This window comes from Melospiza georgiana, chromosome 2 (genome assembly GCF_028018845.1).
Source record: "Melospiza georgiana isolate bMelGeo1 chromosome 2, bMelGeo1.pri, whole genome shotgun sequence".
In the NCBI taxonomy this organism is placed as follows: domain Eukaryota; kingdom Metazoa; phylum Chordata; class Aves; order Passeriformes; family Passerellidae; genus Melospiza; species Melospiza georgiana.
The window spans coordinates 64,321,690-64,343,998 of record NC_080431.1 but is presented as its reverse complement, the minus strand read 5'-3'; the positions used below and the strand labels follow the sequence as shown (position 1 = coordinate 64,343,998).

The 22,309-nt window shown below is 37.3% G+C and overlaps 1 protein-coding gene across 1 annotated transcript in view; it reads left to right on the top strand.

Moving 5' to 3' along the window:
- The window catches only part of RNF17 (ring finger protein 17), a 39,922-nt gene that overhangs the window by 4,106 nt on the left and 13,507 nt on the right, over window positions 1-22,309 (top strand). The window contains exons 6-24 of the mRNA XM_058018499.1: window positions 863-943; window positions 2,355-2,452; window positions 3,254-3,425; window positions 4,730-4,806; window positions 7,088-7,162; window positions 8,326-8,417; window positions 9,933-10,094; window positions 10,673-10,865; window positions 11,311-11,476; window positions 12,807-12,997; window positions 13,563-13,701; window positions 14,163-14,316; window positions 14,968-15,083; window positions 16,010-16,130; window positions 16,865-16,982; window positions 18,528-18,749; window positions 19,706-19,856; window positions 20,912-21,030; window positions 21,627-21,717. Coding sequence (XP_057874482.1) covers window positions 863-943; window positions 2,355-2,452; window positions 3,254-3,425; window positions 4,730-4,806; window positions 7,088-7,162; window positions 8,326-8,417; window positions 9,933-10,094; window positions 10,673-10,865; window positions 11,311-11,476; window positions 12,807-12,997; window positions 13,563-13,701; window positions 14,163-14,316; window positions 14,968-15,083; window positions 16,010-16,130; window positions 16,865-16,982; window positions 18,528-18,749; window positions 19,706-19,856; window positions 20,912-21,030; window positions 21,627-21,717 — 2,538 coding nt within the window. The remainder of the gene's footprint in view (window positions 1-862; window positions 944-2,354; window positions 2,453-3,253; window positions 3,426-4,729; window positions 4,807-7,087; window positions 7,163-8,325; window positions 8,418-9,932; window positions 10,095-10,672; window positions 10,866-11,310; window positions 11,477-12,806; window positions 12,998-13,562; window positions 13,702-14,162; window positions 14,317-14,967; window positions 15,084-16,009; window positions 16,131-16,864; window positions 16,983-18,527; window positions 18,750-19,705; window positions 19,857-20,911; window positions 21,031-21,626; window positions 21,718-22,309) is intronic.

Below are 22,309 nucleotides of genomic sequence, written 5' to 3'. Positions count from 1 at the left end.
TATCCAGCTGCTGTGAAATTGTGTTTTGAGTTTAGCTTTTCTTAAAAGATACTCCAGGCTTCACAGTGTTTGAATTGGGGACTTCTTTATTAGTTTTAAATTTGGGGCATCTGCAAGGCTCATGTTCACATCCTTAAAACAGTAATTCAGGGCAACAAGGTTGGTGGACAAATGCACCTCTTTATGTTCTGTTAAATTTCCTAACCTCATCTTTCTGAATAGGTTTGTGAGGTTTTAGACCAGAAAACACAAGTTGTGGATATTTGAAAGTGACCGTAAAGAAACTGTATATCCAGTGCCAGTCGTGTTTTCTTCTGTGGAGATTGTCCTGTACATGGACCTTGCAAATGTCTGATGTGATTTCTTAGGTAGTTTTGTTACAGTGCCTGTTAAAGTTTGAAAATGGTTTCCTTGTATCGGCAAACTACTGGAAGCTAGCTATGTTTTTTGAGGGGTTTTCTCCAAGTGATATTCCTAAATATTTTAGTTTTGTTCTAGGCTGCAGTATTCCCATTCTTCTATCTCCCATGTTTTCTTTTCTCTGTATTAGTAACTTTGTTTTGCTTTTTTTTTTTCATTTACTGTTTTAATTTGGTTTTTGTATGTGAGTATGCAATTAAATTGTTTTAAGAAACAAATTTAGCTCTGTTTCAAAAATACTACAGTGGAAATGTTCTCAGTGAAATTCAGGTGAGCCAAGTATTTTGTGTCTGATGGCCATTATGGAGCTGCTCAGAGTCTTCACATAGCTCATCAGTCATCCACATCAAAATGCCTCTGTCAAAATGGCAAATGATTGTAGACCCTCTTGTCTTTTAGTTGTGCAAGCAACTTTTATGTTCATTGGCAAACTTTTCCTCAGGAGAACAACACTGGGCCAGATATTGATGAAGCTTTGGGCATAGCTGTTAGTAATCTTGGCCACTTCCATGATGCAAGCAAGGTGGGTGAAATTTAGTTAAATAAATAATTAAATAATCAGTCCTCTCCTAGACTGGAGGTTTTTGTTGTGGGTGGTCACACATTAATGCATTATTGAAATTTGCTTTTCCTGCCTTTGTTTTCTTAACTCTTTTGTCTTTAACTGTTCCATGTTGTTTCTGTGAGTACACAGCCTTAAAGTCCAGGCTACAGTCTGAGAAGTAGTCTGCAGAGGAGTACACAAGTTTGTGCATAGTTTAAAGTTAATTGCTCAATACATACATTTAGCAGAACCATATGCAAGCCAGTCTTTAAGTACTAAGTTTGTGTTTCCTTGGATCAGGGAAAAGTTCAGCTTTTGTTTTTACTCTAGCAGCTAGTCTGACTTTTAAATTCTAGTGTGCCTCTTTCTGCACTTAAAGGTGGAAAAGATGTTTTGAGAGCAGGAGAAGTAAAAAATGCAACAGAATGTGCAGAAAAATGTAAATCAAGCAATTTATATGCACAGTATAAAACATAGGAAGAATCCTAGAACACCAGCTATGTTGTTAATAGGTTTTATTAATTAGCTTTTAAATTTTATCAATGATAATATAATTTATTTAAACTTTAGCTCTTCTTAAATGTTTGAATGTGCTGCAGAAAAGCTTGCAGTTCTCTCTTCGTCATCTATTTGCATTTTACTTGTAAGATACACAGTATAGAAGTATTTAATGTTTCAAAAACTTAGTTCTGGTAAATGTAGTGGGAAGTGTCAGTGAGGCCTGTTTGCTGTTACCTTTCTAATGGCCAGTCTTTCTGTTAAGCAAAGCTATGTTGAATTCCTAATTCATTTACTAAAAACATATTGTAAAAGCTTCCCATTTCAGCAGCTATAATATAATAACCCATGGGTATTATATTATAATACCAAGACTGTGGTCTTGCAACAGCTTTTCAGCAAAGACTGAGAAATTGCCAAAGCAGTATTGCACTATTGAGGTTGTTTTTCCCATGGTCTCTTCATTCAGTGTAACTGTAGTAACAAAACTGATGTTTGGCCAGAGGAAGAATTTTTTTTTCATTTTCCCTTTGTGCTCACAAAGAGTTTTAAAAAACAGTAGAAATCTCAGCATGCTGTTATCTGTATATGGTGCAGGTTTGAAGGTTAGGTAAGGACAGTGAGACATTGGGCCCAAGATCTGTGTGTTTCTTCCTAAACATAAAAGCTTCAGTGGGGGATTCAAACAGTGCCAGCTGACTCCAAGTTAGAGAAAATAAGAGAGTTGTAATGAGCTATAAGTGGTTTAATGTAACTCTGTCTGCTGGGGTATCCATCAGTGTCTTACTGTTCATTGCTTCTGTTCTGAATTTTAAAAGCAGTAGTAATAGTATTGTGAGAGTAATAAAATAATAATGAAATAATGCATGTTTATTCGTACTGAACAAAATAGGTGCTGGAATACTTGGAGTTGAAAGTAAAGCATAAAAAAGACAAAGTTACAGAAGCTGCAGATAGAACACTTGATGAACTTATTACTCTTCTGTCAAGGTAGTAATCTAGTTTTGTAGTATGGCACGGGTGAGTTACTTTTACTGCAAACCTCGTCCTAATTCAGGTGAATGAGTAACATTTTGTTTAGAATTTGCTCGTAGCAGTATTTTGTAGTACCTGTCTTTTATTTTTACCTTTTCATTGTGGCATCTTGGAACTGGTTTGCATGGTTGGAAAACACTAGCTTATGCTGCCTCTGCTTGTAAAAGGATAAGAAAAATTACCCATAATGTTAATTTTCTGAAAAAGCTCAATTTTGAGGTTTTCTAATACTCTTATTAGTGGATGATAAATTTAACAGCGGGGATAGCAGGGATTTTTTCATTTACTTCCTGCACATTTTCAAGCTGATAAAAGTGCAGGGACACTTCATTTCTGGATCTTCACAAATATTTATGTGTTCAGACTGGGGGGAGAGAGGTGTTAAAGCTCGGGTTTCCAGAAGAGCCTCTGAGGGGCATGGTCTTTAATTCTACCTTAGTAGAATAAATTGTAAGATTCAACTGTTTATTTTTCAGTTGGATGTGTTTGGAAATACCAGGAGGTTGAAATGGAAGAGTGCTCCAAATATTTAATTAATAAATATCTTTGTGTGACCTCCTTAACTTTTGTAGTTCCTCCAATTACAGAGTGCGTTTCCCATGCCTGTACTTATCACTTTTTGGGGGAGATGAGCCTTGTGTGTGAGATGTATCCACTTTGTATTGTGTGGCTGGCAGCTGTGTGTAGCAGTTCAGATTTGAGACTGTGCAGCTGAGTGCGTATTAAATTCTGTGAAAAGTAATGTTTTTAACACAGGAAAAGGAAATCATTCGCAGAATTAAAGGAGAACATCAACAACTACATTTCTAGTATTGCAAAAACGAAGGAAATCATTGAAGAGAAGAAGAAGCACTTGATTGGTGCCATTAGGACGGCAAAGGAATTAAAATTTTCACATGCTCTGAGAAACTGTTGTGATCTCGCTCAGGTAGTAACCTTCTTGCACTGTGAAATAATCTATTTTTAAGGAATATATTAAAATTTGGTTTAGACGTTTGTGGTCCCAGTTTGCTGATTTCAGTGCTGACATTTTGGGGCTGTTATATTCTTGCCCTGCTTCTTCACAGACACAGAATTTTTATTTGGTCTTAGTCACAAGTTACAGTCGGGTGACTGATAGAGGAAGCAAAGAAAGGTGGTTCTTACCTTGAAGAGTTTGGCATCTGAAACAGGAAATGGAGGGGGGAGGATAGGAAAACTGGCACAGTGCTGATCAACGAAAAGGTGGTGTTTGGATCAGTTTAGTTTAAGCCTTTTTTGTTCCAGAGCTCTTCATCCTTCTCACTGAACTACTCCAGAATTCATGGCCACACTCACTTGATCCTCTTGGTCCCAGGCCTTTACTTTTGTTCTTTCTCCCCATCACATCTGCTGTTCATAGAAATCCATGCTACCTGCCATGCTGTATCAGAGCAGATATCCTCTGGAGTCTCCTGTCTGGCAGCAGAGAGGGAGCATCCAAGAAACTGGGGAAGTTGAAGGTTGAGGATTTTAGTATCAATAGGATACATCAGGCTCATTACACTGAACAAACATTACCTTATTCTGTCATAAGATTGTGGAACATCTTCTTCAATGTCATTGTAGAGCTTGTGGCAGTGTGCGTGGGTGTGTAGGTATGTGCGTTGTATGTACATAGGCATAGGTTGTGGCAGTGAGTTCCACCTTTTACTATTTAAAATGAGGTTTATGTAAAAAAGCTTCCTCTGTTATTTCAAAATGGGCCACTCAATTATTTCATTTGGAGCCTTTGTAGTCCTTGTGTTGAGAAAAGGAATGAATGATTGGTCTTGTCATTCTTTGAAGAAATGTGCTTTTCAGAATCATCTACTCTGCCATCTGTCACTTTCCAGCTGAAGAAACTGGGTCTTCTGACTCAGAAAAGACATCTAGTTGTTCCTTTTTTCTGGCATTTACTTCTATCGCACGACTGATTTCTTGGGAACTGGCAGCCAGCACTCTCCTCTCATAGGCCTGCCTTTTTACTTAGAGATCACTTTCTCATTAGATATTGAAATAAAAGGAGTATCTGACTTTTGCTTCTGTTTGCATGCTTAGATTACAAAATCCCAACCATTAAGTGTTAATAAGGCAAGAGACATATTTGAGAATTGGCTGTTGGCTAAACTCTTGGGGTTTTGACCATAAAATTTAAGGTGTCATGCTATAGATAATAAGTGCTTGTATAACTTCCTATTTACTGGAAGCTAAGATTGTACTTCTTCATTTCAGATTATTTATGACTTGAAGTTGCCAGTGGAGACTGAGCTCTCAAGAGTGAAGAATTTAAAGGACAAAATACTTTCAAGGTAAATGACTGGAGTGGGAGATATACAGGGAGGTAAAAAGAGGCATGGGTTATCTTAAATCCAAAAACTGTTCATGGGACAGTTAAACAACAGAAGTTGAGCTTCTTCACTCGCAGTTGACTGAAAAACTACTTTAGGCATAAGTATAAACTCTTCATTAAAAGTAGGCAGTAGCCTTTATGTGAGGCATGGGAGAGAAAACACATACAATTTGCTGAAATATAGGTAAATACATATGCATTTTAAAAACCATTGACAGATTTCTGCCACTTCTGAAATCCTCCTTTCCTCACAAATAGAAAGAAGTTGGGAGAATAAGGGCTTAATTACTTTTTTAGTGAGTCAGTTTCTGACCTTCAGGAAACGTAAAATGCTTTTTGGACTGCTGGTGTCTAAAGAAAGTTGTGGAAAATCCCAGTTGCCATGCTGTCCTCACTGGAAGCCACTGATGATTTCTGTAAGAGAAGTGAGTAAAAAAGGTCACAGCTGAGGTACACCTGACCCTGTGCAGCTTGGTCATAAGGCTGGCAAAGAATGCTGCAGTTCCTAGTGCATAAAGGCCACACTGGAAAATGGAGGGACAGGACAAAGATGGTGCTCCTTTGGAACATGTTGGGACGAGCCCCTGTTATATTTCAGGATGTGGAACCTCTCAGGGAATAGAGTGGGGGGTGTGATTCTGACTGGCACAGAGAAATGAGGCTGAGCAAGTTGATTATTTACATGGTAAATGCAAACAGTTTTTGTAGGATCACAGAATCATTTAGGTTGGTAGAGGCTGTTAGGATCACTGAGTCCAACCATTAACCTAACACTACCAGCTCTGCCTTTGCCATGTGTTCAAGTGTAGTATCTACATGTCTTAAGTCACAGTCACAGAATGGTTTGGTTTGAATGGGACCTTCAAAGGTTGTATAGCCCAAGTGTCCTCCTGTGAGCAAAGGCATCCTCAGCTAGATCAGGTTCCTCAGAGCCCCATCCAGTCTTGACCTTAAACCTTTCCAGGGATGGGGCATTTACCACTTCTCCAGGCCACTTGTTCTGCTGTTTCACCACTCTTAGTGTAAGAAATTCCTTTTATCTACTCTGAATCAACATTCCCTTTGGTCAAGGGGTAATGGTTTTAAACTGTTGCAGGAGGCTCTAGAAAATCTGTGTGTGCCTGTGTTTCTGGAAGGTGCTGTAGGATCTCCCTGGTGCCTTGCCTTCTCCAGGCAGAGCAGCCCCAGCTCTGTTAGCCCCATGTCTCCAGGGATGGTGACTCTGCCAATCCCTGGGTGGGTTGTTCCAACATGAGACAAAAATTAGGACCCCTCCTGTCTTGTTAGTTGAGTTCTTGAGTTAGAACATGGATAAAGCAATCTATAAAATCCTCTTTTAGAAAACTTAGGCCCTACCTACGGGTCACTGGTTTGAAGATACTGTGAATGATAAATGGCAATTTCAGACATGCCTGTTTAAATGCGTAATGGTAAACTCTCCCAATTTAAAAGAAAGCTGAAACAACAAAATCCAATTTTTTTTTCATTGGAAAACTTTTTGAGAACTTCAGCTAAACAGAGGACAAAGGAGACCTGATGAAGGATAGCTCTAAAGGCGTTATGTACCTTGTGCCACTCCAAAATTTCACCAAAGGTGAAAAAAACCACAAGTAGGAAATGCACAGAAGTTGAGACACGTGCTGTAGACATAAAATGTTGTAGAAGAAAGAGTGATACTTTCCTGAAGGGGCAGTGGGAGAGAAGCCCAGACAACTGTTCAATACTACTTACATTTCATTTTTCATTAATTAAAACTGGATAGAAAAGCTAAGGCATTTATTTAAGTTACATTCACAGTTCCATTAGTTTAAATGTAAAAGTGCTTAAAAGATTTTGCTGGTTTTCATTGGTAAAGAAAATAGTTAATAGTGTAGCAATGAACAGAAGCATATATTTTGGGCTTGAGTTACAGTTTTGTTCTTTACAAAGGAAAGAAAATTCTTTGTCTCTGTGCAGAATAATATATTGAACTGAACTGAGTATAGATGATGAAACTGGGTGAATGCTGCAGTACTCTGTGCATGAGGGTGAAAGCATAAAACAAGAGTTTTTAAATATGAACATGAAGATAAATGAGCAGCCAAATCTGGTTTTTGTAGGAACAAATAAACTAGAGTAGGTAATTAATCTTTCTTTGCCCCTCCATGAGTATTGTGCTGAAAAACACCATAGGTCTCAAACTGTCAAAGTGATTTAGGTATTCTTGTAACTCTCTATAATGTTTGTTCTCTTCTGTTGAGATTGTTCCTGAACACTTTTGAGATTACATCTTCATTAGAAAATTTGGGAGAGATTAAACAGGGAATGACAAGGAAGTAAGTATTTTTTAATGAAAGAGAATAGGTGTAGTAATTTACCTCCTCTAGTGGTTAAGTGCTTATTGGAGACCAAATCAAAAAAACTGTAGGTGCTTATGGAATTCTAAGATTTTATTGAAGCAAAGCAAATCTTTATATGCTGATATTTCAATCAGCATTCCAGTTAGTTCAGTTTGTGTTTCAGTTCTGACATTTTTGTTTTGCTTGTGTTTTGCCCTAGTATATTTTGCTGAATCACCTAAGTTATCCAGAATTCATTTACACTGTTTACTCTTCAACTTTGATTGGCACTTAATGATTTGACCATGGAACCAGTTAGGCTGGAAAAGGTCATGGAGTCCAACTGTAAACCTAACACTGCCAAGGCAACCACCAAACTGTCTCCCTGGGTGCTGTGTTTGTACTGCGTGTAATAGAGATGTTCGTCATTTCAGCACATGAAAATGCATCTAAATGAATCTCTAATGAACAGCAAGTACTGAAATTGGTAGTGTTTCCAGTTCATGGTCTAAATACAGATTGTGTCAAATGCCAAAAAAACCTTAAGATTAACAAAGAAAACCCTTTTATTTTCAAAATTACAGTTGCTTTTATTTTGTTTAGGGACTTTTTGTTTGTTTCGGTTGTTGTTTGTTTGTTTCTGTGGTCTTTGACTAATACTTGAAAAAATGGAATGGAGTTGCTGTTAGGGCTGTTGTAGTTAACAATGAATATGCTAAAAAAGATTTGTTGCATACTGTAATATTTGAAAATCCTACACATGAGAGTGAGTAGTATCTGGTAGTACAAAAGCATCTGATATGCCTTTTGTTTTCAACTTGAGCTGTCTTATCACATTATGAACATTGTTTTCAAATAGTTAGTATTTGTACTTGTGGTCTCTGATCATGTAGGTTGGGGGGTAGCTCTTGCAGTAAGCTGTGCCCAAGTATATCTACTGTGTCTGTGACAATTCTTCCTAGGATTCAGAGTTATAGTACTGGTTATTTCTTGTCTTGGTATTAAAAAGTGCAATTCAGTTTATTTCTAGCAGGTCTTATGAGGCATTTTTTTGACATAGTGATGCATTCTTAATAAAAGCTCCGCTTTGACTTCTGCTTTTCTGAAAACAGACTGAATTGTGTTAATTTGTTTCCAAATAAATTTTTTCCCAAATACAGTGAAGATAATGGGCAAGACACTCTTATCCTTGATGACCAGGAAGAAACACCTGATGTCATAATAGAAGAAATACTTGAAGATGACTTGGAAGGCAAGTGTCTTAGTACCTCATGCTTTCTGTGTTCCATTGCTGAGTGTGATCCAGTTTTTGAGACTTGTATTATGCTGTGTGTTTGGCTCATGCAAGTTCTTTAATGGTGTCTGTTTCAGTTCTTTTGAGGGTTTTTTTTGTTCTCCTGTTTAGCTTATTGAAAACTTTATCACAAGCTCTCCAAAGAGGGTCAGAAGCACTATCTGTTATACGATGATTTACTGTGACTTGTAAGAGTTTCTGTCATTGGCTCCTGTGGAATTCTTTTCTGTCAGTTACCTCAGCTTCTTGAGTCTTCTCTCAGGCCATTGTCCTATGATACTTGGCAGGAACAGCTGGGTTACTCGGCTTGTCTGGTTCTCCCTGGATTGTACTAGTAAGAGTGTAGCTGTCAAGTCCATGAAGGAATCCTTCCCCTCTGTCAGAAGACTGAATCTGGAGTACTGTGTTCAGTATTGGACCTTGTGGTACTGAAAGTCACTGTCACACAGGAGGAGGTCCAGCAGAGCCTGCCAGGCTGGTGGGCAGGAGGTGCTCAGGGTCTTAGAGGTGTTTTCCAGCCTTAATAATTCCATAGTTCTGTATGTAAGAAAAGATAGCTGACTCATCACTCTTAAAGATGATGGCCGGGGTGATCCAAAAGAGGCTGTGTCCCTATAGGGGAAATCATCTAAGTCATTCAGACTTCTTGTCCAGGTGCCATCTTTTACACTGGAAATGGCCAAGAGAAATCTTGCATCTCTTCTGGATGCAGCATTTCCTAAACTTGGAAGCGCGGTCCGGGATACCTGGTTGGATTGTTTCAGGTGCTAGATTCTGTGTAGTCTTTCACCCATGATGTGTTGCAGTTCAGAGGTGGCAGTGCTCCAGGATGTTGCAAGTTTGTCTGGTTGGTGTGCCCTGATCAGTCATGCAGGTGACATTCAGTCTAGATGATGTTGTCCACTCTTTGCAGGTATAAAATACTCTTGTAAGAATTGGGTTGTGGGGCTTCCAAAACATTCTGATCCATTAACAACCTTTGTTGAGTGGCTTCAGAAAGAGAAAGCTGTCTTTTGCATCCCTAGTGGAGGGAGGTGCCTGCAGTACAGAGGATTTGGATGTTTAGTCACAAATCCTGTCTTACATAGGGTCATCTCTTGGCTAGTTCCTGGTCTTTGTGCACTAACACTAACTATAGGAAAGTGCTTAGCATACCTGTTCTTAAAAGTAGAAGTCTTAATCTCTAATTTGCTTTCTATGTCTTTGTTGGAGGGAATAAAAACTCTGAATTACCCCCTTAAATTCAGGCTACCACTTTGTGAGACAGCGTTTTGTTTTGGAGCATAAGGGAGGTAGTTCAGAAGAAAAATTCCATCAGGAAGCAAACATGGTAATAGTTTGAAACAAGTATGAACAGACTTGTCAGATTAAAATCTGTTAGATGTAATATTATCATGATTAATGCAACATAAACTGAATCATATGCCTGATAATATCTGGAGGGTGTTTGATAATTTGTTATGTCTTACTTAGGTTTGACAGAATTGGTGTTGGTAAGCCATGTTATAAATCCGTGCCATTTCTATGTTCGGAGATATTCACAGAAGAAAGAAGCATTTGCTTTGCAGACAAAATTAGAAAACTTCTGCTGTAGTAAGAGTTCCTATCTCTTGCCTTCAGACATTTTGGAACTAGGTAAATTGTTAATTTCTAAAGGTCTACACAGCTTAAAATACTACCTTGCAATATACCTTCCTTAGTGTCATATTCTTTCTTTTTTCTCTCCTCCCTCCCACTCCTTTATGTGGTAAAACAGTCCTATTAAAGTTACTGACTGAACAGAAACTATTCTAGAAAGGAAGATGAAAGACAATAATACATTCTTAAATTAATAAAATTATTTCCTAGCCCACATGTTGATGATGTTACCCACTTCCATAATGTGTTTAGAAAACTGATAAAAAGTATGTAATATGTCAGTGGGATTTTTGCGACTTTACTCAGAACTACAGAAGGTTTACCAGAAATTACTTTTTGATACAAGCCAAGCACCTGATAGCCTTAAAGACACTGTGTGAATGAATGTGAGAGGAACTTCTGGTGGCTACAGAGACAAGATTTACAGTCTTTGTGTCTTCATTGTAGCAGTAGCACTTTCATTACCTGTGTGGAGGATGGGAATAGGGGAGCATTATGCAGAACTGTAATAATAGTTTTGGTGTGAAATACTTTAAAATACTGAATTTAGTCCTTTTGTATTTGCTTCCATATAGGTGCTAGAACTTTCATTAAGAGTAAGGAAACTGGAATGTGGTGCCGTGGAACTATCACTGAACTAATTCCTGTAGAAAGTAAAAATCAGAGGAAGAAGCTTTGTGGTCCAATAAGATACCAAGTGTGTGATATTGCATTGCTGAAAGTATTCCTGATTGATTTTGGAAGCTCTGTAGTTCTGATTTTCTCAGGGTATGTTTATGGAAAGGAGGAGTTTTGTCTGCAGTTGTCTTTACTGTTGTTACTCAAGATCTCTTCTGAGAAACAAGTCCTTCCTCAACTTCACATAGGTGGAAAACCAGATACCCAAATGGCTCTGGTATTCTCTTCATACACATTCCCCTCAAAACAAAAAAAGTGGCACTGTATTTAAGTGCACAAGTGACAAGCCTGCATACATTAAAATATTTAACTGAGACATGAATTGCAAAAGCAAACTCATGAGCATGTAAGTACTAAATGCTTTAAAAAAATGCATTTCAGTGAGACTTTAAAATTCTGTTTTATGGACATGACATTATGCCAATTACTGCAATAATAACTTAAAAGTTTGGGGTTTGGTTTGGGGAGTTTTAGGCATTGGATTTGGACTATTTTGCTTTTAAGCTAGTGCTGCATTTATTCCCATTGCCATTAGATGTGATCCCACTGAAAGGCCTGATCCTGCTACTCTGCAAACTATTGAAACCCATGACATTTGTCTGTTTGTGAGGAAGCCTGACCAGCACATTGAGGCAGAGCTTGCAGCCATTCCACCTTTAGCAGTACGGTGTTCACTGAAGGATGTTGTTCCCAAAAATGAAGTAAGTACAAACTGCTTGAAGTATTTCAGGACCTTCTTCTTAAGGTTTCTGTTAAAGAATGTAAATATGGAATTTAAAATTATTTTATTCCAATATAAACAGAAGAAAACTGAAGAGTACAGGGTTTATTTTTTCAAGTTGAATTCTCTTGTAAAAAGATGTGTTGCATTGCTTTCATTGGAAAAGAAATGAAAGCTTATAGCAGTCTGTCTTAAAAAGCCTGTGAGACTACAAATGTATATTTCAGGCTTAAATCTCACTGCTCATACTTGAGACATGTTCTTTTGTGAAGTTTAAAAAGTAATTGCAAAATTGATCCTCTTCTTTTGTGTCTGTCTGGTAACTATGCAAGTAGTAACTTTCAAAAGTAATCCAAACAAAGAATAAATGGCTTCTTTAAAAAAATTAAGATAATCCCTTCAGGGATTGTACTTGTTACTTAAAAATTTTGCCACTATTGTAAAGTGTTATTTATTCTCTTTCAGAATAATCACAAATAAAGTACTGCCACCCTTTATTCTATTACCAAAAAAGGCATATATATATAGCAGTATTATTTCCTTCAGTATGCACTTTTTATTAGGCTTGCTTTATTGCCACATTCACATGGAAATGAGCTAAGTCCAATACAGCTCTGCGTTTCTGGCAGTATTAACTGTTGGTCAGTTTTGAGGAGTTTTTACCAGTCTGATGTTGACTGAAGTAATTTTAAATAGGAAAGTTCTGGAACAATTTTCTCAAGTGTAGATAAAGTGCCTTCCTTATATGTACTCTCAGTTTTCTCTGTTCCTAAGAGGTACAGATTTGCAGTATCAAATGAGAAATGCATTAACTTGATCCCAGAGAAACAAATTCAGACAGGCTTTTTCAAGGTAGATAAAATGTTACACAGGATGCTGTGGAGAGTAGCAGTGTGTAAATTGATCAGATCAGGTTGTGTATTTGTGTAAAGACACAAGAAGACAAACTTATATTTCTGCTCTCTCAATTCATGGGGAAGTCATGAAATGAAACAGGTGAGATGATTCTGGTTAATGTATCAAAACAATCTGAGGGGATCTCCAGAAGAAACGTGGTAGAAACTGCAGTCCTTTGGCCTGACTCGGTTTTATGCAGTTTAATACACATACTAATCCATCATGAAAGAATTCCATTCAGTGCTGTCCTGGCTGTAGACTAGACAAGTCTGACCATGTTCAGTATGTAATCTGTTCAGATGCATCTGTGCTTTCTTCCTTGCATTTACTTTATCTATCTTTTATTTTTTTTGTTTGTATTTTTTGTTTTGACATTCTCTGACATCCTCAGTAACTTTTTCTTCCTAATCCAGGATGAAGGTTGGGGAGAGGAGGCAAAGACAAAATTTTTAGAAATGGTAAATAACAAAGTTGTTTCAATGATGGTATTTAGAGAAGAGGATGGTGTTCTCATTGTGGATCTGAGAAAACCTCCATTTAATGAAGTAAGCAGTAATACACCGCTGTCTCTCAAGGATGCTTTGGTTTTCTTAGATCTGGCAAGGTATGTGTCTTCCTTTGGATCCTGCTCCTCTGTGCCATAACTGATAACAGAATAATGCTTACCAAGTGAAGTTTACTAAGCTGGTTGCTTTTGCAGTGTTCCATATATTAATGTGTTAACTATATATTAACTAACCTTCAGCAGTGTCTGCTGATTTCCTTTTTCACCTTCACCAATGAGCACCATGCTGTACTCATTTGCACTAGTCAGGCTTCATTTAGATAGGGAACTTTATTTTAGAAAATGGCAAAATATTTAAAATTTGTGAAGAAATATAGGCTCTCTAAATGAGAAGCCCTTGATGTCTATCACAGACAGAAAACACAGAAATGAGCCTGGGATCTGTTTGATTTGGCTGGTAGGCAGTGGGAGTAGCATTACAGATAATTGACTGACCACCTGCAAGAAGGAAAGTTTAAGCTATACATAGAAGTATGAATCAAGTAATTTTTATAAGATCATTTTGTGGTTTTTGTAATGGGAAATTTGACATTTGAATATAAAAGGATTGGTTTGCAGTTCATTTTGACTGACTTTATTCAAAATTTCACTTTGTTTACCTTAGGTTTAAATTACAGCTTCCCAGCCAGTTGGAAAACTGCACCATCTTGCAGTATAGTCCACCAAATATTCCACAGGAAGGAGAAGAGGTCTTTGTTGTGGTTTGTCACATTAATAGTCCAAGTGATTTCTATCTTCGCTTGGTAAGTTTAGAAGTAAAGCCTGTTCAGATTAAACTGTGAATAAACATTTTAATGTTGAGCTATTTGTAGCCCACAGTAAATAAGCTAGAACTTCTATTAAGTTCTGTCAGTTGTTACCAGTGGTTGGATTCCTAGAATTAGTAGGTGAGATAATTTCCAACAGTCATTGATTCAGCCTAGTTAAAATTCAGGAATTCTTAAAATCCTGGAAAGGTTCTGTCAGTTCTGTAACGTGATTCATTCTTTTGTGGGTGTGCAATATTTTACTGGTTATAATTGATTGAATAGGGCACTATTCAGTAGTTGTTAGGCACTTTAATTCGCTTTATGTATTCAGGACCACTTTAATTTTGGAGGGAAGACTGGAAAGTACAGTACTATTGAAAGAATTATCCCTTAAAAAAGTAAAAATGCTATTAAAAAAACTGCTGTGTGCATGTGGTTTGTTGTTTTTATTTCAGAGAGAGAGTGTGGAATCTTTAGCTCTTCCAGAGAAAATTCAGGAGATATATAAACAAGAGAACGGTAAAAACTTTGAAATTTTCTGCCCAGTTGAAGGCCAAGCATGCATTGCAAAGCAGGAGGATGGGAATTGGTACAGAGCACAGATTATAGGTGAAGTACTAATTCTTTTACTTTAATGCTAGGTTGCAAAATCAGATGTGCTAGTAGGTCAGAGTCACATGCTGGATGTGAGCAGTAACATCCAGCCAGTATTTTTACTGGGAATTATGATGCTACCAGGTAGCTTCATAAAGTCAGTAGTACTAATTCATATTCTTTTGCTATTAACAGACTGGTTTATACACCTGTTCTTTCTAAACAGAGATGCAACATATTCCATTCTCTAGGGATTATTGAAATTCTATTACAGAATTATTTTAAGTAGCATTTCTCTTGCTGTTACAGTGTGAACCCCAGCTTTGGCTATTCCAGCCAATCTCTGAGTGTGTCTGGTGTTGGTTCATAATTCTCCAAAGTCATTCCAAAGGGAGTGGGGGGCTGTGCTTGTAAACTTGGCATGTTTTCAGTGAGCCAGTGTCTCACAAAGGGGGCCAAAATGCCAGGGCCCTCCTTTTAGGGACCTGAAAGAGCTGGCTCCTGAAAAATACGCATTTTGGTTGGGGTATAAAAATTTTTAAAAAATTTATACAAGGTGATCGATCATATGGCATGAATGTAGGGTCTACTCTGAAATTCTGGTGCTTTAACCTGTATCAAATCCTAATTTTTTTGTTAAAATATCTTGGGTTGTTTTCCTTGGAGGGCTGCCAAGTTGTCGGGAAGTTCTGGTAAAATACGTTGACTACGGCAACATTGCAAACTTAACTCATAAAGACATACGCAGAGTGAAACAGGAGTTCCTGAGCTTTCCAGAAAAGGTAAATGCCCGGATTAAACACTCAAAATTAGCAGCATCTCAGTGAATGAGAGGGGGAAGAGAGAATTGTGCACCTTCTGAAATACATTAAATAAATAAAATGTGAAGGAACTTCATTTTTGCCCACCATTACGAAGTGTCTCACTTAATGTTTTGGGTGCATATTGAAAACTCAATTTTTTTTGTATCTTTCAGGTGTAAATTAAATCTAATGTTGCTCTGCAGTATACATACTGCAGGAGAGGTATATATACAATGTGTATATATACATGCTTATTTATTCACCTAAATTTATTTCCATAATAAGCCAAATGAAATTTTGTGTTCTTTCCTTTTTAAATTATAATCTCATAATAAGAGGGGGTTTTTATGTGTACTTTTGTTTGCATTTAAAATTTGGTGTGTTTCTAACTTGAGGGATGGTTGGAGTGTCCCCCTTTTGACAAGGAGGAAAACTGACTGGGAAAGAAAATGGCAAAGTATTTGTGTCAAATAAAAAAAAAATTAACACAAATTTCTTTGCTATTCATTTGATATTTCTGGTTACCAATCACAATTATGCTTTGAAACTTCTTATATTGGTAGGGGTTTTTCTTAACTCTTTGAAGGTACCAATGGGCTTTTTTTATCACTTCTTGCAATAATCTTTACTGATCTCTGCACCAGTTCTATGCCTTACCATAAAGGGAGAAAAAGAGATTTAAGCTCTTTGTATTTCAGCAGGAAAGTCTCTTAGTGTGAGGTTCATGCTCAGCTACTGGGAAAGGAGGGATCATTTTGAACTAAATCAGACTCTGGTAATGTGGAACCAGAAGCCAAGGTCTTGCTGTCTTGGATGAGTGCAAAGCAAAGCCTGTGATTGAGTCATAATCAGATGATTTTGATCTGAATGTGATGTTGGTTGCATAATCTTGGGTTTTTCTTCAGGCAATCAGGTGTAGGCTGGCTTGCATTGAGCCATTCAAAGGGGCAGATGAGTGGAACAGAGAAGCCAAGGAGAGATTTGAAGAAATGACTGAAGATAAGCTTATGTTGTGTTCAGTTATTGGTAAGTTACCAGCAGTGTATTAATTTCTATTTATATATTGTTAAGTTGTCTCAAGTGTAGAAACAATCACTTTGAAATTTAAAATAGTATTTATTTGAAATGCTTGTGTTTGTACCTGCTAGAGATAGACTGGAGTGAGAATATCTAAATTCTCTCCTCTGATTGGAGGAGGCATAACAGATAAAATTTGCAACAAAAGTTCTGTTCATGTCTTGTCTTACAGACCACACCAGTGTTACATGATATAAATAATCTGATTATTCAGGTGGGCTTGTTTCCAAAAGTACTACCTGTCCAGGGTGTTTCCTGACTTTATTGGTATTTGGGAGTGTGATTGCTGCTGCTCTGAAATATTGCCAAGAAAAAGAAAAATAATTTCAGATAACACATATATGCCTTAGTAGGATTTTTCTCAATATTGTTCATATGTAGCTACTTACTTGTTAGCCCTTGTGAAATGATGATATGGAGCCCATTTGATAAATGGAATTGTGTAGCAGTTGGAGTTGTTGTACAAAAGCATTTTGTGATTATTGGTGTATTTTAAGTTAATTTTATGCATATGTGCAAAGCTGAGCATCTGTATGTTGTTGGTGTTCAGAATCAATTATTTTGTACATCAAACATAATTTTGGAGAATTCTGTCTTTTGGCATTATTTGTCATTGCTCTAAAACCAGTGTCTTCACACTGTCATTGATTGGCACTAATTATGTTGATATTATTCATTCACAGAAATTTTAGATAATAATGTCTTGTCTATTGAGCTCTTCAATGCCTCTGCTGATAATGGGAAAAAATTCAGTATTAACTGCCAGCTAGTTGAGGAAGACTTAGCATCCTACATACCTGGGTAAATACATTGTGCATTACTTTTAAAGTATTTGGAAATACATAATTTATGTATTGAAACTGGTGTTGGTGTGTCACCTCCTGTGGCTGGAATTTACCACATATGTGATAAATTGATTTAAGATCTCATCCATCAGCTGGTGTACTTTAGAGTATAACTGCAGTTCAATAGTTAAATTCTCAAACTAAATCTTAAATAATGTATTGAAGTTGTACCTGTGAAAAAACTTGAAATCAAATGTTTGCCTTGTACTTGTAGTGTCCCTAAGTGCCAAATCTTGCCCAAGTATTCACTGTTAAGGTTCCCATTCCCATTTAGTAAGAAAAAGAATTTGTGTCTTAAACCTGCACATATGGTGAGTCACCCCTTTGGGAGATCTGTTACTAGAAAACACTTGGGTAACAGACAGCAACAGAAGGGTTGGGAAGACAGCAGAGTTGGGAAGTATAATAGATAATCCATGGGCTATATAATTCATGAAAATCTGTAGTTAATATTCAATTAATCATTTTTGAATACTGATGGAAATATATCATTAAATGGGAAGTTTTCATTCCAAAAGGAAATTCCTGAATTTGCTTTTTTTAGGAGGAAGCATGTAAGTGGATTTTCTCTCCTAGCTCAGAAATGTTACTAAATCTTAGTAACACTCTAATACTGTCATAGTCACAATTTTTAGTAAGATTTTTGTAAGTTATGCAGCCTGAACAGCTGAGTTGTTTTTTCCCTGTCACAAAGGTATTTTGTTGTGTCCCATCTGTACTTAGATGCCTGCTGCCAGCCTTCACTCAAGGGAGTATATTCCTTTGCCCTAAGTTGTTGTGTAACACTGATCCCTTGATTAAGGTGGATTTTATGATCCCTTACTCACTCCCCTTCTTCAGTTGGTCTGGGGAGAAAATAAAAGAAATTTGAAAACTCACAGGTCAAAATAAAGAAATCACTTACCAAGTACTGTTGCAGGCAAAACAGACTTGATTTTACTTAGTTATTACCAATTAGCATGAACACTGAATTACTAATTCAGGCACTGGTACACAGAAGACAAAGATTTATGGCACCTACCCTCCCCCTTTCCCAGGGTCAAGTTTATTCCAAGCATCTCCCATTCCTCTCCTGCCCTGGAGTTACACTCAGCATTCAGGGAGGCAGGGAGTAGTGCAGGGAGTTGGGGTCAGGACACAGCAGTTTATTATCCGTGCTGCTCCTTCCTTCTTTTCTTCTTGTGCTTTAGAATGGACCCCCCCCAAGCCTTTGTCCCTTATTCTGTGGGGCAGGAGGCCCACTCCAGATGTTCTGTTCTTATGGGCTTGGTGTTCCCTGTGCTATCTCCTCTTCCCTGAATGTAGAGGGATCCCTTCTGAAGGAGAATAAAAATGTTACTGTCATTAGTGTTTCAGAAGTAGCACTTATGACTGTTCTTGTCTAGGCTACAACTCACTTTCTGCACATTGAATAATTCCTGTTATTTTGTTGTTGAGCCTTTTTCACTTCATTTAAAATCTGTTTAGATTTTCTATTCTAACTATTTTGTGCTCTTTACAGGTACACTGAAAAAACTGAAATAAAGCCTAATGAAATATGGGATGATCCTCTAGAAGAAATTTCTAGAACCTCAGAAGCTTTTATTCCCACAGATATGGAATCTGTGGATGAAGGAGATTTCAGATCACTTTGTAACAAGGAGTTAGATGGGAGGATTAGTCATGTTGTGTCTCCTAGTAAAATTTTTGTACAATTGCTGGCATCAGAAGGTATATTGAAAAGGTACTGAAATTCAAAGAACTTCACTTTAGTTAAAGTGTCCTTATTACAAAGTGGTGAAGTATAGTTAGAACAAACTCTGACGAGAGTTGCATTTGATACTGTGTACTTCTTGAAGGCTGCTGACTTACTTGCCTTTGTTGAGGAAAGTATAGGAGCAGAAGAGAGGTTGGCACTATATTGTGGCTTATTAAATAGTTCTCATTCCAAATTAAGTATATGGTCTCACTTGTATTTCAAATCAGTTTTATTGTAGTAAGTATTGGAGCCTGATGAACGCAACAGTGTCCAAAAAGATTAAATCTTCCCGCTCTTTCTTCTCTCCTTCCCATTCCCTCATTAGAAATCTGGTCAAATAAAACCTGTATCCCAAGTCTTAGAATTTCCTATTAGTGGTAGTAGCAGGGGTTTTTTTTTCAAAGTGTTTCCAGTACCCTGTTAGGAAGTTTGAACACAATTTCTAGACACAGTGTATATTAGCCTGCCTTTGGTAGATATTTAGGTATCATTTAGGTAGTCATGCCTACTCTTTGGAAATAGTTGGAAGAGTCTGTCATGGTTTAGTGCATGTTGCTTATGTATTTTTTATCTTTTAATTTTCATGGCTGTAACTGCGTAAAGTACCATTTATGTAGTCATGACATTGAGGATCACACTCTCAAACTGTCAAGAGAAAACAGTGCAGTTTTCAAATAGTGCCATACAAAGCACTCAGGATTGCTCAGATGAATTCCAGTGTCTAAGTTAACATGATAGGTTTACAGACTTTTAATCAGCATGCATGTGTTTTGTAACTCCTATTTCATGTATTTCTAACATGTCAGAAAGAAAAGCTGCAGCACTGTACATCTGTTAAAACAGTACAGCTTCACTGTATGCTAGTTAAATACTGACTGAATAAGCCTTTTATTTACTGCATTACATTTTATCAGTAGAAAAACGTTTTTTTTTAATGTCAGATTACAGGAGGAGATGGCTTCCATCTACAGAGAGTCCCAGCCACAGTCTGTGAAGTGGGAGAGGGAAATGCACTGTGCTGTTTATGTACACGATGTGGGACAGTGGCAGAGAGGTCAGATAAGCAGGATTGTCTCTGAAACAAGTGCAGAGGTAAAGCTCTTATCTTAACAGGGTTCATAAAACTTGAAAGCGTTCACTGATTAAAATAAGGTCAAATATTTGTTTCTTTCTTCTGTGTTCATGTTTTCTCACAACCTTTTGCTTTTGTTGAGTTTAACTAATTCTGTACATTGCTGCAAATCAGTTGAGTGTCTTGTCAAACTTCAGGTGCCTTTAGCAGGGAATCTGGTAGTTGAGGAAGACTCATGAGGTTGACTCTTTATTTGCACTGCCGTTTGGAACATGGCAGAGATTCCCAAGCTGTAGTCTAACAATTCATTTTAGATTCCAGCAGATGTGTGAAACTGAGGGTTACAGTAATTCAAACTTAATGATCCTTGTTAGAAGAGGGAGCCAGTTGAACCAAGTGCAACACCACAGGATCACATGGTAGTCAGGCAGTTGCATGAACCCTAAACTGATGCTGATGCACTGTGCCATGTAGCTATAACACTTTCCACAGTAACCTCACACAGCACTGCTTGAAACATGTTCTGTTGTACCAGTTTGAAAATAATGAGCACCAGAAAAAGCATTTTGTGATTGAATACTTAGATGTCTCTAAAGGAAGAATGGCTTTTTGCTCATACAGGTAATCCAGCACTGGATTGCTATTATTTTTTTTTTTTCATCCATCATGAGGTTGTGCCCAGGGTTCTTTTTAGTATGAAGCAGAGATGGGACTTTGTGTACTTCAGTTTGCATCATCTGCTTTCTGAGCCCAGGAGCCTTCAAACAGCTATTTAACCCCATCAGAATAAAAAGCAGGGGGTGGAGGGAGAGCTATTTCAGTGTTTCTTAGTTTACCAAAAAGTCAGTAAAGTTGTTTAACCTCCTTTGAGCACATTTGTATGGTTTGTTCCTTTGCTGTGCTGTGGTAGTCACTTGAGTTGTGGTGAAGTAGTTCAGTGCAAAAGGCATTTATTAAATCCCAGTTATGTTTGAACATTTTTTAACCTCCACAGGGATGCTTTGAGTTATCATTTCTTACAGATAACAGCATGAGAGGAGGTTTTTTCTGTTTTGTGGTTTCTTGCCTGTAACAGGTACTACTTTATGATTCTGGAGCTGAAAAAACGGTGGAGGTCAGCTGTCTAAGAAAACTTGAGGAAAACATGAAGACCATCAGGATGTTAGCAATGGAATGTTCACTGACAGAAATAAGGTAGCCTTTCCCTTATACTGAGTGGCAGCAATAGAAACTGATGTACCTTTGTTAGCATGGATTATGTAAGATTTGGATGTGGTTTGCTTTTTGAATAAAGAAGTGGGGTGCTGGCTGTGATTTATTTAATTAAGGTTTGGAGTTTTTTTCTAAGGGTTATACTGTATTGTAGTAAAGCAGAAACTGTTCTGTAGAAATAAATAATATTTATAGGTTGAGTTACAAAAGAGTGAACAGATCTATTTCATTGAATACTTTCTTTCCTTGGCTCAGAATTTGAGATGAATTGGATTTCCTGAAACAGTACAGAAGGTCTCTTTTCTAGACTGTTTTGACAGGTGTCATAACTTCTAGAACTCATGATCCTCCTCATTTTGAAATTCTGGGTTTGTGTTTTTTAATTTTTCTGGTTGTAGAGATCCAGAAATTAATAATGATTTTGTTACTCTTGACTGTAGTAGAGATTTTTTTTTTTTTTAACAGTTTAGGCAGTTTAGAAAAAAAGCCAAGTTTTTGGTAGAGGGAGGAGTTGGTGGTTATACTCAGGAGATGCCAACTTCTTTTGTACCTAGAAGTTATCATTTGTTCTATGTTAGACCCACAGGTGGAAGCACGCAGTGGACAGCAACTGTGTGTGAATGCTTGTCCTATTACCTAACTGGAGCACAAGTGAAGATAGTCATACAGGTTTGTAATCAAAACCAGTGGTATTTACAAAATTCCTGTCATACTGTCTGTTAATTTGGATTTTTTTCTGAAGATTTTACCTTTCAAAAAATCATTAATAAAACTTGTATAGCTGTTTGCTCTGGGGAAAAAGGTGCTTTCTTCTTTCTGCTTTACTCTTGTTATTCACTGAAGCATTAGAGCAGTGCTGCCCAGCGTGGAGAGAACTTCATCTTTGATGTGTTTGATTACTGAATAGTAGATGTATCTTTGGGATCACTGGATGCTGACAGCCTTTATGGACAGATAAGCAAGCTGCTCAGGTTTTTTATGAGAATTATTTCAGCAGCTACTTTGCTAGTTTTCAAGCCTCAGAGACTGGAAGAATTAATCCAGTGCTGTATGAATATCATTAGTAATTTATCTCTTCCACAGTTTAAAAAAAATATTATTGGAAGGGTTTGATTTGTTCAGTTTCTGTTATCTGCTGCCAATGATATTTTACAGTGGAAATAAAAGCAGTGATGAGTGGAGTCATTTATGCATGGGTTTAAATCTCCTGCTGTAAGACAAGTGTTTGGCACTTGATTCTATTAAAAAAGCTCAGAGGAAA